This window comes from Anticarsia gemmatalis, chromosome 9 (assembly GCF_050436995.1).
Source record: "Anticarsia gemmatalis isolate Benzon Research Colony breed Stoneville strain chromosome 9, ilAntGemm2 primary, whole genome shotgun sequence".
Classification (NCBI taxonomy): domain Eukaryota; kingdom Metazoa; phylum Arthropoda; class Insecta; order Lepidoptera; family Erebidae; genus Anticarsia; species Anticarsia gemmatalis.
In genome coordinates, this window is record NC_134753.1 from 8012645 (window position 1) to 8037135 (window position 24491).

General features: G+C 34.4%; 4 protein-coding genes and 1 long non-coding RNA gene across 5 annotated transcripts; 3 read left to right on the forward strand and 2 right to left on the reverse strand.

Annotated features, from left to right (window-relative positions):
- Positions 1–6299: 6299 nt before the first annotated feature.
- LOC142975674 (uncharacterized) lies at positions 6300–9069 on the forward strand. Its single transcript, XM_076118665.1, has 4 exons — positions 6300–6424; positions 7092–7350; positions 7655–7708; positions 8672–9069. The coding sequence occupies exons 1-4, from the start codon at positions 6371–6373 to the stop codon at positions 9010–9012; spliced, it is 708 nt and encodes a 235-aa protein (XP_075974780.1). The 5' UTR covers positions 6300–6370; the 3' UTR covers positions 9013–9069.
- Positions 9070–9337: 268 nt separating this feature from the next.
- Positions 9338–13117, reverse strand: LOC142975656 (uncharacterized). The gene is made up of 4 exons (XM_076118642.1): positions 12872–13117; positions 12462–12667; positions 11037–12273; positions 9338–10821 (listed from the first exon to the last, which is right to left on the reverse strand). The coding sequence occupies exons 1-4, from the start codon at positions 12943–12945 to the stop codon at positions 10650–10652; spliced, it is 1689 nt and encodes a 562-aa protein (XP_075974757.1). The 5' UTR covers positions 12946–13117; the 3' UTR covers positions 9338–10649.
- Positions 13118–13469: 352 nt separating this feature from the next.
- Mnn1 (menin 1) lies at positions 13470–19652 on the forward strand. Its single transcript, XM_076118641.1, has 5 exons — positions 13470–14118; positions 14200–14425; positions 14739–15018; positions 15378–15527; positions 15684–19652. The coding sequence occupies exons 1-5, from the start codon at positions 13567–13569 to the stop codon at positions 16171–16173; spliced, it is 1698 nt and encodes a 565-aa protein (XP_075974756.1). The 5' UTR covers positions 13470–13566; the 3' UTR covers positions 16174–19652.
- Positions 19653–20187: 535 nt separating this feature from the next.
- Positions 20188–21116, forward strand: LOC142975680 (uncharacterized). The gene is made up of 3 exons (XR_012959624.1): positions 20188–20540; positions 20666–20750; positions 20895–21116. It is a non-coding gene; the product is annotated as an uncharacterized LOC142975680 (long non-coding RNA).
- A 421-nt stretch (positions 21117–21537) lies between these two features.
- On the reverse strand, positions 21538–23409 carry LOC142975676 (uncharacterized protein KIAA1143 homolog). Its single transcript, XM_076118667.1, has one exon. It carries the CDS (start codon positions 22229–22231, stop codon positions 21803–21805), a length of 429 nt encoding a protein of 142 aa, XP_075974782.1. The 5' UTR covers positions 22232–23409; the 3' UTR covers positions 21538–21802.
- Positions 23410–24491: the final 1082 nt, after the last annotated feature.

A 24491-nucleotide genomic window follows, 5' to 3' on the forward strand; every position in this document is an offset into this window, starting at 1 on the left:
AATTTTTAAACACACAACCTCCCTTTTCAGTATGTTGGATAAGTCGTCTTTGGCAGCCCTAACAGTTTTTCCATTCACCCCTTTGGTCGTTTCGATTTACCCCTATCGCTGGGTGAATAGAAAATGACCATTTTTTAAGGAAAAATCGTAAAATTATGCATATTTTTGGACAAATATGGTTTTAGCTCTTTCTTCATGGCGCCGGACATGATATAAAAGAACCCGACAATAAAAATAACAAGTTATTCGCAACAAATTTTTAGGACAAAGTTGAAAATCGTTTCTATTCACCCCGTTTTACGGTAAACCTTAGTCTACCTATGACCCCAAACGCTGTGGGTTAGTCTCTGAGTACCCCGATCCCCGAAGCCCCCGTCCCGGAGTGCCCCAATTTATTTTCGTCTTGTGGAAAATCATCACAATAAAATTTACATTCACATATTTCACATACATCACATGTTATCTATATTAATATTATAAAGCTGAATGAAAAGAAGAGTTTGTTTGTACGAGCAAATCTCAGGAACTACTGGTCCGATTTGAAAAATTATTTCAGTGTTAGATAGTTAATTTATCGAGGAAGGCTATAGGCTATATATCATTACGCTACTACTAATAGGAGCAGAGTAGCAATAAAAAATGTTATCTATACTAATATTACAAAACTGAAGAGTTTGTTTGTTTGTTTGAACGCGCTAATCTCAGCAACTACAGGTCCGATTTGAAAAAATCATTCAGTGTAAGATAGCCCATTTATCGAGGAAGGCTGTAAGCTATATATCATCACGCTACGACTAGTAGAAGCAGAGTACCAGTAAAAAATTTTACTAAAACGGGGACAATTTTGACCCATTCTCTCTTATATGACGCAAGCGAAGTTGCGTGGGTCCAGCTATGTATGAATATTTCTTAAAAAAATGTTTTAATAATGTTTCATTGTTTTACTTATGTTTTAGAAAATATATATATTAATTACCAAAATATAGCAATTGTAACATTTTGGAACGTTTTTGCAAATTAAGTTAAAATCTACTTCCATACATTAAGCCTTTTTTCAAAAACGTTCCAAGTGCATTTTTTTCATAATTTGTATGAGAAATATGAATAAATTTTAGTGACAAGTATATTTAAAAATAAAGTTTATTTATATAGTTGCAGTGATACATACTACTTAGCTGTACTCGCTACCAAAAAAAAGCGTACCACAAAATTACAAAAACGCGATTTACTCATTTTGACCTGCGTGTGGATTGGAACGTTCTTTCATAACTACGTCCAATTATGAATGTTGGACGTCCGAATTCGCGAGGTTGTGTAATAGCCTTTTACTCGGATGTAACTGTGAGACATATGGATAGTGAACTGTTACCGATTCACTTTTCGTTTTGTACGTAATGATGAGTAATGATTATGACCTTTTTTGATACATTCACTAAATAACGCACAGTTTTTTTCAGTATTGTTATAATTTGCTAATGATCCAATCCGTGGCAAAAGATGAAACTAAACCTGTTACTTTTTGTTCGAAACGATTCAACTGAAAACGATCACCTAGTATTATCTTTTTAGTTACTTATAGAAGAATTAATATTGATAGTTATTGTGTTCTTGAACACATTTTAGAAACATCGATCAATTCTGTAGACACTTAGGTAATTAAGAGTCCTACCGCTTCCCTGTGAACTTACTAATGATCGAATATAATACAAAATGAAATTGTGTAATCTTACTGAAGAATAACACCGTACGGTAGCAGTGCTATAAACATTTCACGAATATAAATTAAATTGATTTAGATGACACAAGTACCCACATTGTACGGTCAATATATCTGTGGATGTTGTACAATAAGTAATTATGATAGACATTGGGTCATAACTAAAGTTGCGGGGTCTATACCCACGCAGGCTAATTAATGTACTAAACCTAGTGTATAGGTATTATTTGTTAATGGATCATGTAAGTAACTGTATCAGCCTGCAATACCTTCGTTACCAAACTGTTGAACTGATTTTCCCGAAATTTTCAGCGTCTGTTTACTGGTTACTTTTTACACCTCAGACCCAAAGCTAAGTCAGGAAAGGACAGACTGGATAGCCAGAAGAGTAAAATATGTACTTAGTTTTCAAATAAGGTAAAGACAGAGGCGCTTGTCCATTACGTGAGGATATTTCATAGCAGAATACCTAGTCCAACCGCGTATGAAGTCCGGCAGAATATCATCGTTAATTCAACTCGTTCATATTATTAGAATACCACCCAAAGTTAAAACTTGTAAAATGCAAACACTATCGATATTTGCATTTTTAAATTGCGAAATTTTTGTGTTATAAATGGTTATGATATTCTTAAAATGAGTTGTCTGGTCTAGAGACTGTAGTTATTGATTAATGAATCCTTGACTTCGAGTAATAATATGGTACGATGCATCTATCAATATAAATCTAGACAGTCAAGCTAAGTTTGAAAAACATTGTTTACTTTTCTAATGATCGCTCTTTTAATATCTCCAACATATGACGTTGGTCCGACATAACACTTCAAGGACCTGCATATGCCTGGATAACAAAACAAAAAATTAATTAAAGTTTTTTTTTTAACTTATGCTGTCCCATTGTTGGGCAAAGGTCTCCCCCAAACTCCTCCACCGGTCTCTATCCTCAGCCATCTCTTGCCACTTTTCCAGATAGGTGTCCAAATCGTCGCTCCAACGTTTCCTCGGCCTGCCTCGACGTCGTCGTCGACCTTCAGGCATCCATTTTGTGACGATACTTGCCCACCTATCTGGATGCATCCGAACAACATGACCCGCCCAATCCCACTTAAGTTTGACAGCTTTATTGCCAACATCCGCGACACCTGTTGTGGAGCGTATTATGGTTAATAATTAAATTAATTAATTAGTTAATTATTAATTAAAGTTACCTAAAATAAAACTTATTAAAACAACATGATATCTATCTAAAATACACTATTGATGCGGTTGGACTTTTTACCCATATCTTAATTAAGTTATGAATGATTGAATATTTCATCGGGATCGCACTCTTTTGATACTGAACTGATTAATGAATTAAATTAGAATTTTTAATAAAATAATGTGATTCATAGGGTTATGCGTGCGTGTAACATTTACCTTGTATCTTGTATGACACTACCTGACACATTCACATTATTCATTAGTTAACAACTGGTAGTGAAATACGTAAGGTATTCATTTCAAATAAATTGTAACTGTCAAAATAAAAGAATGAATCTGTTTAATTATTCATAATTGACAATCATTTTGGTAATAATGTATATTATTAATGGAGATTGGAATCGGAATGATGTAAAACGAAACAAATTCTATGAAGACGTCACTTGCGAAATCATCCTAGAAGGCACGTTCAAGTTGCCACACATTGTTGAGAACCTTATGTACATAATAAAATTAATGTTTACCAGACTCCACGGCCTTCTCACCATAATAATCTCATCTATCTCATCTCAATTTGAACGTTTACTTCCATTTCCGAGCGTGCGTCCGAAATAACTAATAATCTGCTGATTATTTTGGAAATAAATGCTTTAATAATAAGTTTAGAACTTACTTACTAACGTATTCAGTGTTCGATATGAAGAAGGAAGAGTAAGATGTGTGTAGGTAGGTACATATAAAGATTTGCATAAAGGTCCTAAGCATTTACTAAACGTTCATAATATTCCATCCTTGGTCAATGAAACCGGATTAAACCGAATTATTATTTCAAAACCTTAATCTGAACTAAGCAGTTATCATGACATCTACGTAAACACAAGTCGCGATTACTGATGTGTCTGTGTGGCACAGTGTGTGCAATTACTTCATCACACGCAGTTGAGTACGAAATGCAATGTCTTTAAGGCAATATTCATCACAATTTACAATGCATATCATTGTGTATATTGCAAGAAGAAGGAACCATTAAGTATATAAGTAGGTTCTTAATGAACATCAGCAAAATTCGTTGCATTTTTTAAATACTTTATCATAATAATAAAAAGGGAATTTGGAACCACAACATTATTAATTGTAATCGGTATGTACCTAAGTAGATAATGAACAACACACAAAGAGACATTCCAGGCTGCTGCTGAAAATTAAAGAATATGAACTGTTTCAAAAATATATTCAAATATAACAAAGTCGCTTTTCCGAAGGAAATCGTTAAGAGCCCAAAACTTTTCCTTTTCCGTCTGGTTCTACGACGGGGTGTCGAAATACTGCGCCCGATCTCAGCATCGCTAATTACTTAATCGACATTGTCTATGTATCGAATGATTCTGTAATTAATCATGTACATCGAAATTATATGAAAAGATTTAACAAAATCAGGTGGCCGCAACGACAGGTTACTTGTCCATTTGTATTTTTTATTGGTTTAATTATTTTTCTTGCAATAAGTTGACGTTCAATACTATCGATGTGCGGTTTATCCAAAGTACTTCCTCCTGCAATTAAAGCATATACGTAGGCACTAAACTTACGATTAAAGGTTTTAATGATTTAATATTCGTGACTTCATGAATCTGTAAAAAATGTATGCTTCAAAAGGTTGTAATACTTATTTGTAGATAGATCTGTTTCGTCAGTTTGATATGTTTGACCGTGGATTGTTTTAATGTGTTATTGTCGCTTTTTTACGTCCATGTATCATAGTAAAAAAAAAAAAAAAAAAAATGTTTATTTCAGAAACTGGTACAGCTTTTACAGTGAATCTTACATTAGAGCCTCCTTTTAAGTAAAACATATACCTGTGCTAGGAGGCTCTGCTCTTCAACACATTGTTAAAATTTTGTAAAAGAGATGTACAGTACAAAAATGAAATAAAATAAAGAATAGAGAAAACAAAAAGAAACGAAAATAAAATCTGACAAAAATTAAATTAAATTAATTAAGTGGTAGGTGGGTTTACATCAATATTTGCGATAATACGTATACGAATATTGAGCTGTAGGGCGGTAAAGTAATTGAATAATCAATCTTTGGAATTATCAAACTTGGAAACCATAAGTATATTAGGAAAATCCACAGGCGACGCTGCAAATATAAAGTCAGTAATATTCTGCACTTACATAGGTGTGTCCTTTTTTGGTTCCGTACTTAAAGAGTAAAACGAAAAATTACTAAGTTTCCGCTGTCTATCACTGGGTTGTATCTCAAGTTAGGCAGTTAAAAGGTTCACAGATGATAATTATACCTGATATATAATTATAACCTATATTTCTGATGCCGCTTCAACAACGTATACCGAAAGTTGGAAACAAAATTAATATTTAAGGGGTCTCCCATTCACCAGACTTGATTTAAGTATTTGCCATTCTTTAAAATAATGGTATGGAACCCTACGTGCACAATTCACGACCACTTGGCCAGTTTTTATTATTAATATATTTGAAAAACTTTCAAGTTTCAATAACGAGCTCAAGTGGTCATCACAATTATTTTAAGGTTGTATTTGAGACTCTTAACCTTGTCTTTAAAAGCTTGATGCTTGAGATGGATAGATAACGTTTTGCCTTCTAATTGAAATCATCAAATCGCTGTTGATCTAACATATGTAGGTAATTAGAGTTCTACGACCAAATGGTCCATGGGCCCTCTTGTTGCGTTTTGCTATATTTTAAAGATTCTGTTATTTGATGGTAAGAAAAAACCGACACAAAAATTAACCCATTATCTTAGGTACTCGGTATGTAGTACCTATACACGTTGTTGAGATGGCTAAATATTGGGTATTTTTAAAAATTTACCAGTTACACCAACACTTAGGGAAGCCTGCAGATTCTTCTATTATTATCATACACAAGCCGATTCTACCCGCTGCTGAATACGCCTCTCTTTGTCTATACTATGCTCCCCATGTGACATTCACAACCAGGCATACGTCTCCGTCGTTTACTTAATCACAGTTTTTTAAACTCTATGTGCTTTCACGTTTTTAGTTGATGTTAATTAGTTGTTGCTGAGGCTTAAGAGAAAACTTTTACGGCTGTAGGTCATGAGTTCTCGGGGTTGATTCCCAGTGTGCAGTAAAATACTGTATGTATGTAGGTATACTTATTTAAAATTTCTATAACAAACTTTTCCATCGGAGTTGATAATGATCCCAGTATATGATACACGCATAATTTATGCCTCTACATTCGGAAAATAGGCTCTTGATAACATTAACTTGGGATTTTGGATTAGTTAAATTGTGCGGGCAGGTCCGGCTTAAGTTGCAGGGACAATGGGTTGCATCATTATCGGCCACAGAACAGCTTCCGCTCGCCTCTTCACGGCTCTCGACGGCCGCGAGCCGCGAGCGGAGCACCCGCGAGTGGGAGATGCTCCATCACATATATAATGCGATACAAACGACCCCTCAGCAAGCAGTTTGAACACAGCTTCGCCATGAAGGTAATCAATATTTTATACAAACAACATTACTCAAGTAATTCGTGTAATTCTTTAAATCCGAGTTTCCTAACAGGCTTAATTGACCTAAATCAACAACGAATCAACAAAACATTTTCGATCCAGAGTCAATTTTACTAAAAAGTACATTACTTATTTAAAAAAATGAGTAAAAAAATTAAGGAAAAAGCAGTCTATCCGTAAAAATAAAACTCCTGCATAGACATTTTCTTATCCGATCGTTTGCAATATACTTCCCCTCTAATTAAACTCAGTAGAATCTATTATTCTACTTTTTCAAAGGACCATCTCTTTTCTGTCGGGGATCAAAGAAAAACCATCCAAAATGTATAAAGATCATCAGCTTAATATAAGTTTTTGTACCCCATTACCTCTGTCTATGTGAGTAGGTTTTTACATGCCTACAATAAAAATCTTTCCTCCTTTCATATCAGTCAAAATTCACTCTCAGTTTCTCATCATAATTTTGAGAACACTAAAGTGAATTACGTTATTTTTTGAACTAAAGAAAGATTAGATTTACTGACATAACGATCATAAAAGAGTCCGCGATGAGTTCAAGTTATATCATAGGCAATAAACTGTTAGAATATTAAATGTTAATAACCTTTAGCGTTAATGGATTTTTGATAATAATGTTTATTTGCAGGTGTTCGTATGTCTGTTAGCCCTTGCGGTTGCCGCCAAAGCCGGTTACATTAGTAGCGGTGGTTGGTCTGGCGGCGGCGGCGGTGGCGGTGGCGGCTGGTCCAGTGGTGGTGGTGGTGGTGGCTGGTCCGGCGGCGGCGGTGGCGGCTACGGCAGCGGCGGCGGCGGCGGCTGGAAGCTTGGCGGAGGCGGAGGTGGCTGGTCCAGCGGCGGCGGAGGTGGCGGCGGCTGGTCCGGCGGCGGCGGCGGCAGCGGTGGCCGTAAGTATTTTCAACTTCAGTGTCAAGTCGCGCGGTAAACGGTCTGTAGTTTAATGGCAATTATTGACGCGGTCACTCTATGGATGGGTGGCCGCTTTATATTCAGAATAAGCATGTCTGTGCTTCGGAGGGTTAAAAGGTCGGTCGGTTGTTGTTAATTAACATATCTAGCCGGTAAGCCATGTCTAAGGCTTTTTCAGCGACTTCGACAACTTCGACACTATGTTGACCTTACTAGAAAAACAGTAAATGTTTGCTGTAGGAACATTTTTGCCTCTTAGTAAGCCCATTATATTTTCCGCAGAGGTGAAGATCATCAAGATCATAACGACCGGAGGAGGCGGCGGCGGTGGTCATGGTAAGTAACCATCTGATTGCTTAAAAAATATACTTCTCAACTTGAGTAGATAAATTCCTAACATAGGTACTTAGGTATAATCCCCATGATACGCAGTACCTACCTAGTTCACGGTACCCATGTAGGTATTTAGCTATACTTACTTATGTGAATTAATATAGATATAGGAATGCCTAGCGCTTGTAGTTGTAAAGATCACACAGTTAGGGTCAGACATTCGCTCAGCGGGTCGACAACATTACGTACGATTTCACAACACTGCGTTTAGCCTGGACATTAGTTCATCGCTTTACTTCGTTGTTTGTGTTAAAGTCGTGAATAGTAAGAAGAATATAGCTCTTTTTCGCAATCTTTGAATTATTTTAATGTAACGGCAATGTGCTAGTACCCACTTATTTGACCGCAGGTCAAGGTTCTTGATCTTCTGACCAAAAAGGCATTGACTTTCGGAAATGAAGTTCAACACCCTAATTACTTTATTGTGTAATAGGTAAATGGATTATAATATTTTGCCAGGGATTGTTTTGAATAAAATCTGTGGTCAGTTCAGTAGTCTAGAGGCGCGTGACTGCTGGTCATGAGGTCTCGAGTTCGACTCCTAGATCGGGGATAGTATAAAGTGAAGAGGTTTTTCAAATTTCTATTAGAATATTCTCAATAGTAGGTACCCCGAATTATTAGCAACAAGCTCGTCTATTAGGTACACGGGACCAGGAAGATTAATGGTCTTTCATACATTACTTTCTACACCTTCGGCCCGAAGGTGTAGAAGGTGTTATTTATTATATGTACTTGAATTCAAAAAATATTTTACGATAAATAGGCCAGTAAGAAGTTGTAAGATTTACTTACGCCTTAGAACTGCCACAACTCAAGTCCAAAAATATAATTATGTTTTTCTGATCATATTATTGGAACAAGATGAAGAATGAAGGCAATAAATACATACATATAACATTTTAGGTGGCTGGTCCGGCGGCGGCGGCGGAGGCGGTTACGGCAGTGGTGGCGGATGGAACCTCGGAGGTGGAAGCAGTGGCTGGTCCAGCGGCGGCAGTGGCGGTGGATGGAAGCTCGGAGGCGGTGGCGGCAGCAGCGGTTGGTCTAGCGGCGGCGGCGGCGGTGGCTGGAAGCTCGGAGGCGGCGGCGGCGGCGGTGGCTGGTCCAGCGGCGGCGGTGGTGGCGGCTGGAAATCTGGCGGCGGCAGCAGTGGCTGGTCCAGCGGAGGTAGCGGTGGTGGCTGGAAGTCTGGCGGCGGCAGCAGCGGCTGGTCAAGCGGCGGCGGCGGCGGTGGCTGGTGGTAATTGCCGAACCGACCTCCAAAAATAGTACAAATTTCGATAATACAGTGATACCTCCTACTTTCTTTGTTTCATTGCCAATAGTATATAGTCCTTGTAACGTCTCTTGGGAGATTTCCCAACTATGCAGTTAGTTTTCGTGCATCTAAAATAAATACTTCGTGTTAAGATCTACCTACAATATAATATTCAATAAGTAGGTACTACTTGTCAGAAATTTAAATTAGACACTATAATCACAGCTAAGTCAAATCAGAAGTGGTATATTAATAGAGACCTAACACTCACCACTAACTTTGATTTAGCTTCTACGATAGGGGGGTACCGGGTAGAAATAATAAAAATGTTTTAAAAAATTATAAGAATAATTTATTTAATCAACATGTTGGAATTCATTCACTGCACCTAAATACACTTAATACTAAAAGCTACGTTCTAATTTATTAAACTAATACCGTCTTATTAATAAACGTGGCGCAACCTAGGATCTGCCTCTTTTCTTCTTAGGAAGTTTCAAACTTGACCAAGAATCACAAAATAGACCAACTAGCTAGATTCTCTACCGCTATTGACTATCGACAACCGGCTAGCTACCAAAAAATATTGTATGAATATATGATCAGCGCCTCTAGCGGGCTGTGTAGCAACTATTTTGGCAGTACATTTTAAATGTCAAATTCTCGATACTCGACAGTACCGACTGTAGAGAATTGCGCTACTGGTCAGAGCTTACGCCACATTCAAATAATACAGTTAGAGAGCAGAAACCGCCTATACTTAACACTGGCTTGATTAGGAGGTAGTATTTATTAAAATGTTTGTTCTTTGGATAATTAAGTCACTATTTATTATAGTTATTGTACTCAATTAAATATTTATTGTCGTTTAGTGATTTTTCTACTGTCTTTAATCCTTCAAATATTATTATATAATATAAATAAATGTCATTTCTACTCTAGAAACTTAGGTAGGTAGTTACATAGCTATAGTACAAGATAATTTTAACAAATCATTACAGTGTTTCATTTATACAAAGACCCGTAAATATCGTAGGTTTTCTTACAAAAATATTTTTATTTGAGTCGATTTTTCCATCGTCACGTTGACAATAATTACAGATGTATAACAATTTATGAATCTATCAGAATAGCACATTAATGGCGGGTTTTACTACTTCTGAATATTTAGAGTTAGCAGATCAAGTACTTAGAATATTACCTTTTTTTTTTTGTTAATCAGTGATGTGTTAAAGTTCAAACTGCCCTAAAGACCTAATGCTAAGGCTCAACGACAGATATCTTTATAGTCTACAACCGGGACCGACTTTTTACGTGCCCTCCGAAGCACGCAGACGTTCGGGTCTAATACCACTAAACATCCATCTATATAATGAACGCGTAAAGGCTTAATCCACAGATCGTTTACCGACTGGTGAGCGGCACTTATAATGAGCACCTTAAACCGACAGAATACTTCATGCAGTTGTCACCACTTTATTTATACGAAAGGTTATCTGGCACTGTTTCATAACCTGTATGACTGACCAATAACTATTTGTGTTATAAAGTCATTTGACAATGGAAAAATCGAGCCTTTAACGCTAAAAACTAAATATAATTGTGCTCAGCACATAGGCCTATTTACTTTTTTGTGGATTTTTTCTTTTCAGTTTTACGCTTTTTTATTCTGTTTGGATGATAATTCTCTTTATCTGATGAATCAGTACTGGTTGGTGTATGTCCTCTTGGTCCATGCCGCGGTCTATTCTCATGATCATTCATATTTAATACCTCAGTAAGGATCCCATAATCTCTGGAATTATTACAGCCATTTTATGTATTATTCTATCAATAGCATGCAACTGTGACAATGATGGAGAGAAATGGATTTATCAAAACTTTTAAAATAAAATATTTTTTATCTTTATTTGTATCTTTTATTAGGCACCATGCAATAATTATTGTAGTCAGCAACAAAAATCATAAAATAGCTTTTTTTAAGACTATTATTTTTAAAGGTAAACTTACTTCTCTTCGCATGATCTGTGGACATCAGCTTTGACTGACATTGGGCCACTATCATCCAAATGTGTATCACTATCTGACTCCTCAATAACTAAACATTTTACTTCTGTTTTTTGATACTCATCTCCAAATATTTTTCTATCATCTGCAAAGAGGTCTTCACTAAAAGTGTCACTAGCATCCACCGATTTCTCCAATGAAACATGTCTTGGCATGCTTTTATTTAATACATTACAATTATTTTCATTTAACTTAATAAGGCCATCATCTTTTGCATATAGTGGAGTTGGACTTGTGCAAGTATCAGTTTGAATTGCAACACAACTCTTTGTATTTACATTACTCTGAACATTTTTTACAACAGTAATAGTAGTTAGAAAGCTTTCACTGTCAATAGTAATTTTCACTGGTGATGACTTATCTGTAACTGACTCTGCTGATGAATAGTTTTCATTCATTTCATCTTTACAATATTTACAAGTTTCTAATATGGCACTTTTTTTGAAGAATGGAACTTTTGTGTTATGATTGTCCTTAATATTTAATGCATTGGAGCTGATCAACTGTTTGTTGATATCATCAGCAGTGTTAACTTGACTAGTGCTAACTATAGAGGTAGATTCAAATCTTTCATTTTTACAAGCCTCAAGGACAGCAAGCCATGCTTGTTTATCTTTGTCAATGAATGTTTCCTGTGAGTCATCAATCACTATAGGATCATTGTCCATAAATATACCACTCTCATCATTCTCCAACTTGTTTTGTAAACCACTGGTAATCTCTTTTGAAGATGCACTAGATTTCTTTTTTACTCTCTTGGGAGTAGGAACTAACTTCTTATCCTCATCTAGCTGCGGTAAGTCTTTACATGTAGTTTTAAAATGAGTACGCTTTCTGTTTAAACCCAAAGAATCAGATTTATTTTTCACATTTTTCTGAGGAGTTTGTCTCTGTCTAGGACTTTTTACATATTGAGAATTGACATTTAAATCTGCAAAGGGTTTCCTTGCAAGATTATCCTTATTTTGACTTAACCACTGTTGTACATAATTCACAGTGTTTTCCATTTTGTTTTCTTTTCCTTGTGATATTGCTTCTCCAGGAAGAAAGGAGGTATATGTAGTGTCTTTAACAGTTACACTTTTTCTTTTATTCTCATACTTTGCTGGTGCTTGTATACATTTTGGAAATAGTTCCTTTTCAATTCTTAGCTGTTCTGATATTCTTTTACGCTGAAAAGCTGGAACAAAATATAAGGTAAGAACTCATCTTTCTACCACATAAAATTAAACCAATAACAACTTTGGTATACAAAAGAAAAGTAAGTTTTTAGTCAGCTGCTTTAGGTTCAAATCTTCATCCAACATTTGCAAATTGACTAACTGCTTATTAGGGTAAATTGATAATATTTTTTGATCATATGCCTACCATTTGGATCAAATAAATTTCGACATGCTTCCAGTAGCTTTGTAGCTTTCTTCACCACTTGTGTCTGTGGATAATCATGCTTTGGTTGATGATCAGATTGAAGTGATGGTGATGTACAAATTTGACAACCCACTGTATATGTCACACAATCTTCACATACTGTATGTCCACAGGAATATCTCAGTCGAGCTCCTTCCAATTTGTCACTGAGGGAAAAAATAGTTAACAGGTATACGACGATATTTTATTAATGACCCAAATATTATTATGCAGGTACCTAACGTATAACTGAAGTACACAAAAAAAGTATGATGACAGAAAAAAATATAGCGAAAGTCGGTAAACTTATCACAAGTATTTCTTGGCTTATTATTGTGAATTATACTCTGTTTCACTTATATTCAACTAACCATGTAGGACATCGAACATCGTCAATTATATTTTGTACATAACCAATGGCTTCATCAACATTTAAATTATTCATTACAAATGATTCATTATCAGAACAAACCCTAAATTGCAATTATAACATTTCTTTATTGGTATGTTGGGTTTAGTTTGTTGAAAGTTTAGTCGGTAAGAAAAAGCTCGTACGTAAAAGTTCAACAAGATTGAAGATTAAAATTTACCTACGTCAAATCAAAATCACGTCAACATCAAACTGTCAAACAAATATAAATCCCACGTCACATTTTAATTTGTCAATTCATTTTTTTTTCTTAATTTCGAATCCCTACATTTTAAGTCTTACGTAAGTTTTAACTGTTTTAAAACACTCTCTGTAGCTAATATCTTTTTCACTGTACGATTGTAATATTATGCTTGGCGAAATTATTAAATAAACCTTGAGCTGTTACTGTTACTTTACGGACTTAAATTAGGTATCTTACTTAAACCTAATAAAAGAACCTAGGTACATTCAAAAGTTTTAGAACCATGTTATTGTTTATGCCCAAGCTAAACTGACTAGTACTCAAACATAAAATTAAAAACATAGTCTCATATACACAAATACAACAACAAAATAAATTACAAACCGGCGAAACGATAAGATTTAACGAATTGCGGTAATCATTTGGAAATAATGTGAATTCATAACACAATAATGGCATTATTGGAGTACAAACATTATTTTCCTATAGACAGCATACAAAAAGTATGTGATCTTTTTGAAGAACAATTACGCAGTGGGAAAGAAGCCGATTTGGCTTTATTTTCAATAATTGTTGGAGCAGTCGAAAATAACTTAACTAATATAAAGAATAATGAGAAAGATGTGAATCTGACGAATAAATTTGTAAAAATGAAGTTTCCATCAGTGGAATGGGAGGAAGTGCGTTCATTGCATGAACGTTTTGTATCGCTGATGCGTGGAGGCGTTGATGCGAAACTATTAAGTGGAGCGTATGCTACCCGGGATTTAGTGAAGAGGGTTGCCGATGTGGTCTGGAACTCTCTAACAAGGAGTTACTATAAAGATAGGGCTCACTTGCAGTCAATATACAGTTTTTTAACAGGAAACAAACTGGATTGTTTTGGTGTCGCCTTTGCGGTAACTGCAGGTTGTCAAGTTCTTGGTAAACAGGATGTCCACCTGGCATTGTCAGAAGACCATGCGTGGGTTGTTTTTGGTAAAGATGGGACTGAGACAGCTGAGGTGAATACTATAGCTTCACATGGTACAGTATTCATTTGTTGTTTATAAGACAAGTTTTGACTTAATTCCTCTTTGTTTTAGGTTACTTGGCATGGTAAAGGTAATGAAGACAAGAGGGGGCGGTCAGTAGGTGATGGGGTATCTGCAAGGTCCTGGCTTTACGTGGCAGGCAAACCTGTGATCTGTACTAGAGTTATGGAGCTCGCTGCACTTGTATCATCAATAAACCCAACTTTAACACCTACTATTGATGTGCATGAAGTAGCACAGATGCAGCACAGGCTCCTCTGGTTGCTGTATGACAGTGGTAAGAATGCTGAATAATATACTTCATGTGAATAATAATATATTTGAATAATGTTATTTAAATAATAATATGTTACAATGCAAGTCATTGTTATGTTAAAATTTTATTGGAACAAAAACTCACTGTCCCCATTACTGAATACTATTAGTAAAGAACCAAACAAATCACACTTTAAGGAAAATGGGCAGGTATAAAAATGTTGCCCTTATCATATCAAAAAACCCTTGAGGCCACTAATTAAATGGGTTTATAACCTTAATCTTATTGTAATTAAAAATAAGTTGCTAATTAAATAACATCTTACAAATTTCAGGTCATTTAGATGCTTATCCTATGGCATTGGGTAATTTAGGTGATTTGGATGAATACATGCAAGAGTTGCCTATTTCTGGCGATGTGACAAACACTCGGTCTGACAGAACATCAAGACCAGATTCAGCTGCCTTATACATGCAGGCCATTAGGTCTTCAAGAACTAATTATGAAGACAGGCATGTGTATCCATACACCTTCCAAGGAGGATATTACCATCGTCTAAAGCAGTACAAAGAAGCTTTTCATGCATGGGCATGTGCCGGAGATGTGATTCGACAGTTAGTATCTTATATTTGTTGTATTAAATTCACATTATTCTAATATTCTTTCTAAGTTTTAAAATATTATGCAAGTGTCCTGCACTCCTCAGTTATATTAGCATTTATGGTTAATATTTGGCTCATTTACATATTAATATGGTGTAAAGTATGCTATAATGTATATATTGGCTGAGCCTTTGTTCCAAACTATGTTGGAGTCGGCTTCCAGTCTCCAGACCGGATGCAGCTTGATACCATTGTTTTACATGGAGTGACCTCTACCCTCCACTATAACCCAATACCTGGGTTATAACATGATACCCTTCGGTAAGACTGCTATAATGTAAATGATATAATTAACCAATTTAAATTTGCAGCTACAACTACTCACGAGATGATGAAGAGATATACAAAGAATTTTCTGAGATAGCAAATGAGCTGATCCCTCAACTAATGAAAGCAGAAAGTTCTGGTCATTCAGCAAGATCTATTTTGAAAGATCCTGAGTGTTTTGCTTCACTTCTTAGGTATATTATTTATAGATGTAGTTTAATAAGAGTTACATTTCCTGTTCCTTTTAATACAAAGGGACAGGAAATGATGTACTATTTAAACTTATAAAAGAAGAGCTAATTAGAAATTATAAGTACCTATACAATACTAAATACATTGAAAATTTTCAGATTCTATGATGGTATCTGTAAGTGGGAAGAGGGTAGTCAAACACCTATTCTTCATATAGGTTGGGCAAAACCTCTAGTAAGTACAATTTCAAAATTTGATGCAGAAGTAAGAGCTCAAGTTAACATAATATGTAAACCAGACACAGATGACCACACTGAGCCTAAAGGACCAGATGGTACAGACAAATCAGATAAAGAGGGAGAGAATGATAAGTGGAATAATAACTCTGAGAACACAGAAATGAGTGTACGTGAGCAGTTAACAGCTGCGGTGAATAGCCGGCCGCGCGTCACATTGTACAGTCATAAAATGGCGGCGCTGAAACCTCTGCTTCTTGCAGAGAGGCTAAATACTCACGCATTGCAGCTGCAGTTGACAGCCCAGAGTCAGCTCCAAAGACCACAGGCGCCGACGAAGAAACGAGACGACGATGACTCGCACCACTCTATGCCGACAGCGAGAGCTAAACGAGCGCGTCGAGAACGTTGAACAAATATTAATATTTGGAAACCGAATACGCTTCTCTGTCAGACTGGTACTGTTGTACCTATATGGGTGATGTATACAAAGTATTTTAAGTAGTTTACGTGTTTCTATTAGATTGTTAATTTTCGTACGTCGTGTACTTTTTTGTGTAATATATTCATGTATTTTTAGACTCAAAACTTTAAACATATATGGATTAACGCAATTTTGATTCTAATCGTTAGTTCGCAATAATGTACAATAATGTACTAACGTAAATCAAATCTCTTCATATCATTATATTTGCCTCTGTTATACATTTGCTATGAATAGGTGATATAGGTGATATAAATATACACACCTATATCTGTGATATAGGTGTATACATTTATATTTATGTTGTATCCAGGGGGGCTATCACGCATCTTATTTGACAACCATTTGAAAGCCACTATCTAACACGTATCTATCTGTGACTAACACGTTAAGTGAAAGCAGCAATGTACTGAATAGTGACTATTAATTTGACGTACACCAGTTGTCAAATGAGATACGTGATAAGCCCGCAGATAGATACTTAAATCAAACTTTAAAAAAATATCTATTGTAAGTTAGGCTTTTGATTGAATGCTGGCATTTTATTGGACAGGAACAATGAAGAAGTTGTTTTAAAAAGTTGAATCGATGTACCTACCATCAATTATCAATTGTACTTTTTAACTCAACTCGGTTTCGAAATCAATGTAGTGCAAATTGCGAAAATAATGTTCGTAGGTATGTTGATGGCCTTAATGTTCTTATGAGTGTGCATTTTACTAGGTATGCATTTTATTCGAAATACGAAAACTAAAATAATAATAACTTCATTCTTGGTTTCCTTCCTAATTTAGATATGTATATATAAGGTACTCCCTCTGTAATCCGAGCAAATCTTTCCTCATGTAATTATACTTCTAGTTGCTTAATACCTTTTTAAAATATATTGCCATGAACAAAATAATAATAATGTGCTGTTAACATTAGTGGTAATTAGATTGCAAGGGAGTAAAAATAGTATTCTATGAATCTATATTATTATATTTCAGTCTAAATCTAGTGACAAAATAGCATAATTAAAATACTAACCCATGAACATTTAAGATAAACGTACCATTCCCTTAAAATATTCCGGTTTACTTAAAATTTATGCAGTCTTTGATATTTAAAATAGTATTATAATAATGCTTCTAAACAAATATATAAACAGGGGCTATCTATTTCCCTATAAGATATATGTATTATAACACAACTTATTAGTTGTGGCAGCTGTTCTATATAAACATTTTATATATATGGTGTCCTATTGCGAGCATAATTTTTCATACCTATTGCAAAAGTAAATTCTATAGGTACAATATGTAACATCACAATGTAATCAGAACATCACAAATATTAATTTATTATTGAGAATTTTACTATACTATCGTCATTGATGGGAAACGCAATATACTTTTCATCACAATAAATATCTAATGATATGGGAAATCCCATACACTTGCATACACATTAAATAATGTCTATATCGTAAAAAATTGTTACGACCGTCACTAAGTGACAAGTATTAAGATGAATATTTATACTACAATATCGTTATTTTTGTAAACTTGATGGTGGTACAAAATAATAATCATTATAATAAATTATAACTTTTAGAGTTTATAGTTGTTAAACCTGATACACAGTAGAAACATTTCTTTTTACAAGGTACTTAATTTTTTATGAGTAGAATTTCGGCTCTCGATTGTCTTCTTAGTGCGGGTAGTTTTAGAACCTAGGTATTGTTACTTTATTCACTGTAAGACAGTAATTCTGACAGTTGACTTTTATTCCGAACATAATACTAATTCAATTTTAATCACTTGTTGGGCGCCATGTTATAATGGGGAATTCAACATTTAGTTATATAGTGTCAAAGTGAATAGATGTTAAGTTAGTCTGAAGCTATAATTAATAATATGTCTAGTTATAAAATAAGACAAACCTCTCTATACTTGCTTGTAAAAATAAATCTGTCGTACAACCAGAACCACCTAGACCTGCATTTACTTGATTAAGTTATTATATGAGCAATATCTTAATAGTCAATTAATTAATTTTATGTACACTTATTTTGTGTATCGTTTACATTCTGGGAATGCTGTTAACAATTTGAGGCTACATAATACATATATCCGTTTTAATGAATACTTGTACCATAGTAGTGGCTATCTTTTTTATACTTCCTTCTCTAAGACAAAGCGTAAAACGCGAATTATAATTAAATTAATATTGTTATTATTTTAATTAAACATTGTTTTCCTTGCCCATTTTCATTCTCATGTGTGTACAGACATGGATTCTAAGCATTTATCTAGATTTTTACTTTTGAATGTGGGTAGAATTAAAACAATCCATATTGAAATACATATATGGTTGTTATTGCATATGTTACGGCTAAAGGTAGGTGTGAACATAAACTTAAGATTAGCCGGCTAAACTTAGGGTTATCTTCGAGGAGGTCTTAATGTTAGTTTCTTCTATCTTTAGCCGGCTAAACTTAAGTGTAACTGCAGGCCCTTGGCTATAAATGTAGAAGGAAATGAAAAAGGAAAATTAATTACTTAAAAAAGCCCGTATAACCTAAGATTTACCAACTCGCAATAGTAAAAGTCCGAACAACTCTTTTATTTCGCACTTTTACCTATATTCACTTGATGATGTCGAGATGTCGCTGGAGCCCCGCTTCGCGGGGCTCCTCCTTCTGGGTGGTTAAAAGAAAATAACCACGAAGGCACCTTAGCCTTCTAACCTAACCTACCCATGTCGCTTTGCCCAAAACTCCTTCTCGCGCGTTGTCTCCCCACCGCCCCCTCAAGCCCTCCGCCGGCCCGGCGCGTCCATCAAGTACATTTTTATCCGTTTCGTTTCGGTTAATGTGCACATTAGCCGGCTAATGATGGAATATCACGACGTAAGCTAACATGATATCGAACTTTAGCTGCTTCTCGAATATAAACCTAAGTTTAGCCGGCTAATCTTAAGTTTATGTTCACACCTACCTTTAGCCGTAACACATATACATAATTCAAAATGATCGTCAGTTTTAAATTGTATGAACTGAGAGTTAAAAAGTAACCAGTGTTATGAATTATTTTAATAAATTGAAAAGATAAGCACTTGCCCCACTAGTAGCAAGTTACCCGACCCAGAAAGCGAACTCGACATCTGGTTAACGGCAGTCTCACTAACACTTGCACTACTGAGGTAGTAATAATATTATGTACCTACCAACATACCGACCTATATGAAATTGAATTGATTTCTTTTTACATTTTTATGACAGAATATCTCTGTACCTACTTCATTATATACCTGCTACCTACTTCTGCAAATATTATTGTGTAAATATGCTGAAATTCGATTAAATCGAAATGTAAAAGACAGTTCTCGTGTTTCGATATGTAATAGTAAAGAAATAATAAGGCGCTTGTATTTTATTTCCTGAAAAAAGAACCCACCCATGTCAAGCATTTAGCTTATTGAACAGATAATTTTAAAAGTGTAAAATACTACACACAGAAAACATGCATGTGGCAAGTACCTACCATTTAACTGTATATTTCTGAATATAGCCACAAGCCGTCACGCGAAAGTAAAATATCAACAACGGTTGACGAAGGAGTAAGTGGTAAGGCAGAAGCGAGCATAACTTCGCCAGAATTAAGAGACGTAGATGCCGCCACTGATACCAATATTATACAATAGAAGTTTGTCAAAGAACTTGAACATAATATATTTTGCTGTAGTTGGGAAAAAACAAAATAGACTCAGTATTAGTTACGTTAGAGTAATCTGTTGTGCTGTTAGAAAAGATAAATCTTGTTATAGTTACATGTAAGTTAAAGGCAGCACTGCCTTGAACTTCTAACATGAATGGGCTCAAAAGTGCTTGTACACGAATAGAGTCGGTAAGTGGATTAAAAAAAACTGACTTATGTCATTACTGTCAAATGTCAACAGCAGTGTCAACTCTACATTGTATGATGTTATTTTGCCATGGTCATTATTAGTAACATTAACTTAATAACAAAATAGCGTAAACATTTTTACTCGGTCGAACGCTTAGTGGCTATTTTAAACTAAAACAGAATTCAGCCAGCAAATACTCAGTACACATTTATTTTAATTTTGTCAATATTGGTTCTGCGAGATATTTCGAGAGAAGTCTTACCTACTCAGCCGTGTGGCTATTAATCAGTTTTTCAGGGTCGTGAGTCAGAAAACTAATGAATAATATCCAAAATGATAAACAAACAAAACGATACCGTAAAAAGTACAAATTCATGAAAATGCGAATCAAAAGCCTTATCCTAGTAAGTATATTATTATCGTATCTTACTATTGTTTTGGTTTCCAATTCCACCAACTAATTAAATCTTATTGGAATATTTATCGCTAGCTATATTCTATCTTTTTGTACTAACACTACTGATTTCAGCTGAACAATGATCATTAAATACTCATGCAAAGATCATGAACAGATAACAGCTTTTGCTGTGCAAGAAATCTGCATAAGTATCACTGTTTGTATTTAATATTTAATAATTAATTTAATTTGGATCACATAACAATTTTTGAATAAAATAAACATTTGTTTAATGTTTACCATATTATACACATTATTTATCAGTTTTCTAAAATTAAATAAGTCATAATTTATTTTACAGGAAAATGCAGCATTGTGTGATGAAGTAGCAAAAGTTCAAGAGAGTATCTTAATAGTAAAAGATGAAAGACGTTTTTTACTGCATAAACTCTTAGAATATGAGAATGACTCTGAACAATCTTACTACAGGAATGATACTATGATCACTTCAAATGGTTCAAGAACAAAAATTAAAAAAAGACAAAGCTGTGATGATGCCAGATAATAAATGGTTTTATATTGATATTTGTCTTTTTTTTGTAATTATATTAATGTTATCTGCTTTACTATGTAGCAGCAATATTATTTCATTTTACTGACAATAGAATTTATTTCGAAGTTCATAATTTCCAATAAACTATAGCTTATATTTTATCAATATATTATTTGCTTTGCTTATTCACTGTATGTAGGAAAATTGTGCATCCTAGCTGAGGATGTTATTTTGTTTAAAGTGGGGTGAACTCTTACATAATATTATGTTTATTTATACTGGCATTGATATGAAGCAGTTTCACTAGTTAATCTTTACCTAGGAAATAATTTTACTATTCATTGTATAAGTTTTTTGCTAATGAAAAGTTTGCTCTGCTATTTCACTTAACAATGACTTATTTCAATAATATCTATAGTCTATCAGGACTAAAATTGAAATAATGAATAGGTAACAGAAATATTGGTTTCAGTTTATTTTCCTTAATTATCTAAGTCACCATAATAAAGTAGTGACACAAAACAAAAAAGAATTATTCATTTTTATAAAACCCAGATTCTTTATTAAACATGTACTTTATTAGTCAATATAAGTAGTAATGAGTTATTTTCCCATATGCTTGGTTAGGCAATCAGCTATTAACAAGTAACGGTTTATTATGTAGGTACTTCAGAATGATAATAATTTACATCTTGTCACACTAAAACTAATGGATGTCATGTTTCATTGCTTTCATCATCATCTTCTTCTTCATCATCATTAAATGACAAAAGTGAACGGCTCTTCTTTTCATTGGACTCCTTTATCTTTGAACTAACATCTCGTTTCCTTTTATTAACAGATTCTGATGACTGTTTCTCCTTAGGTTTAAATATGACCCTTTGATTTAAATCTGCCTTTGTTTCCGATTCTTCCTTTTCTATGCGTTGCTTCTCCGCTTCTGCTTCTTCTGCAGTCAGATCTCCTTTCTTAAGAACTACAACTTGTGGCTGTTCACTATCATCATCGTCAGCAAAATCTTCTTCGGCATTCCTGAGTTCATCAAACTTATGATTTTTATCATCATAGCCTGCTTGTCTCTTAAACACCTTTAAAAACTCGGGATCTTCAGGTTTTATAAAACTAACATTCCTTTTTTTATTCATGTTATGTTATATTAAAAGTGCCAACGTTAGGAACATTCAAGATAGGATCCCTTTTTAATATTTCCAAGGGTTTGATATACAAAACAATACAATTCAATGCATTGCCTACAAAATTTACAACGTCTTGTCAAAAAGATGTCATTATAGTTTGACATCTATAGTCTAAAAATTTGATTTTTATTTATTTATTTAAAATCTTTATTTATTTTATAGAGGACTTGGTACACAAGAGAAGCGACCATGTCGTCCTCGTAATGCTACAATTCAATAAGTACTTATAAATAAAAACAAATTTTGAACTAAAACTAAATAAACACCTAAAGCAAAATTATATTAAACTTGAACTTAAACATTATAACCTAGAACTTATTCCTAACTTAACTAATTTGTACAATGTTTTCGCATTCTTGGTATCAGGCTCAGACAACACACTATTGCAACACCCAACATTAAAAGGAACTCGTATGATATCGTTGAAAATATTAATTCTAAAAGACTCATTTCTTACACATTCATTCAAAATATGATATGCATCTTCGATAATGCCACAGTCTGAACAATTAGGAGACGATACTTTTTTCATAAGGAATGCAAATTTGTTAAGTGGTAAGTGACCAGAACGGATACGGAAGGCTGTCACTAAAGCTTGCCTACTCAAATTGCTCGAAACAAACCAGGGGTAATGAAATGGCGACGAACGGATAGTATGATACCAGATGCCTTTATTTAAAGAACATCTGGTATTATACTCTCTCCAGAGATTGTAAATGTTGGCTTTCAGAACGGGTAAAATATCTGTGTAAAACGGAATAATTTGTTTAATTGAGCCATCCAACAAAGCTTCTTTGGCTAACTGATCGACCACTTCATTACCACTTACCCCGATGTGTGATGGAATCCATTGTAGGATAATAATTTTATCAGCTGCTAATATATTACGGATTGTGTCAATAATTGAATATGCTATGGGAAGACCTCTAAAATTGGTAGTGCATCGAGCAATATGTTGTAGAGCGCTTTTACAATCTATTAATATCACAAACTTATCATAATCAATATTTGAAATATAGGTAAGGGCTTCAGATAAAGCAAACAATTCGGCATACATAATAGACACATCAGAACCAATTTTAAACTTAAAGTTAATATCTAACTGGGGATCATGCACAGCTGATCCAATACAAGCACTACCTTTTGAACCATCTGTATACAATTTATAAAATCCATTATATTTGTTATCAATCATATCACAACATTTTTGAAATAAATAAACGGAACCCAATTTTCTTTTGGATTTAGTAACGCCATCTATGTGACAACAAATGATATTATCCAAATTAATATTTTGTACCCAGGTGTCTAGGCTATACAATTCTAAATTAACAGAAGAGTAAATAGGAAAACATTTAAAAAAATCAAAATTCTCAACTAATAGAGGAGTTTTCCCTCTAGTCCAAGCTCCTGATCTGTGGCAAAGATTAGACAATTGAGAAATTAAACATACATTGTCACTATTTTCAAAAGATCTACTTCTCAACCAAAATTTTCCTGCGAGGTATTGCCTACGGAGATGAAGAGGTGGTAAACAAAGCTCATTCTGCATTACATGAATTGGAGTACTCTTTATGAATCCACCAATGATACGCATACATTGATTTTGAATTTTGTCTAGTTTATACAAATAACTTTTAGTGCTTGTGTCGTAAAGAAAACTTCCATAATCTAGGCGGCTACGTATTAAAGAAATATACAAACTTCTTAAATATTTAGGATGTATGCCCCAATCTGATCCAGCCAATATTTTAAGCACATTAATAAATTTTAAAGTTTTTTGAGAAATTTCGTTTATGTGTTTACCCCATTTTAAACTCCTGTCTAACCAAATTCCTAAATATTTAACACAGTCCAATAATTGCACCCTTGATCCCTTAAGATAAATATTAACATCCTGCCTATTGACACCCTTCCTGAAAACACAAACAGATGTCTTATTTTCAGATATCTCCAAGCCTATATCTTCAACTAATTGACACATTATATCTAAAGCGGACTGTAAACTCAGACATGCTTGCCCTATGGTTTTATATGTGCCATACAAAACGAAATCGTCAGCATACTGAGAGCTAAAAATATTGACCATATCATTACAAATGTGCATTGTGACAACATTAAATAATAGAGGTGATAAGGGGTCACCCTGAGCCACTCCAGTGCCTGTAGTTCTAGTAATGTTATATTTATCCATACACTTTATACTTAA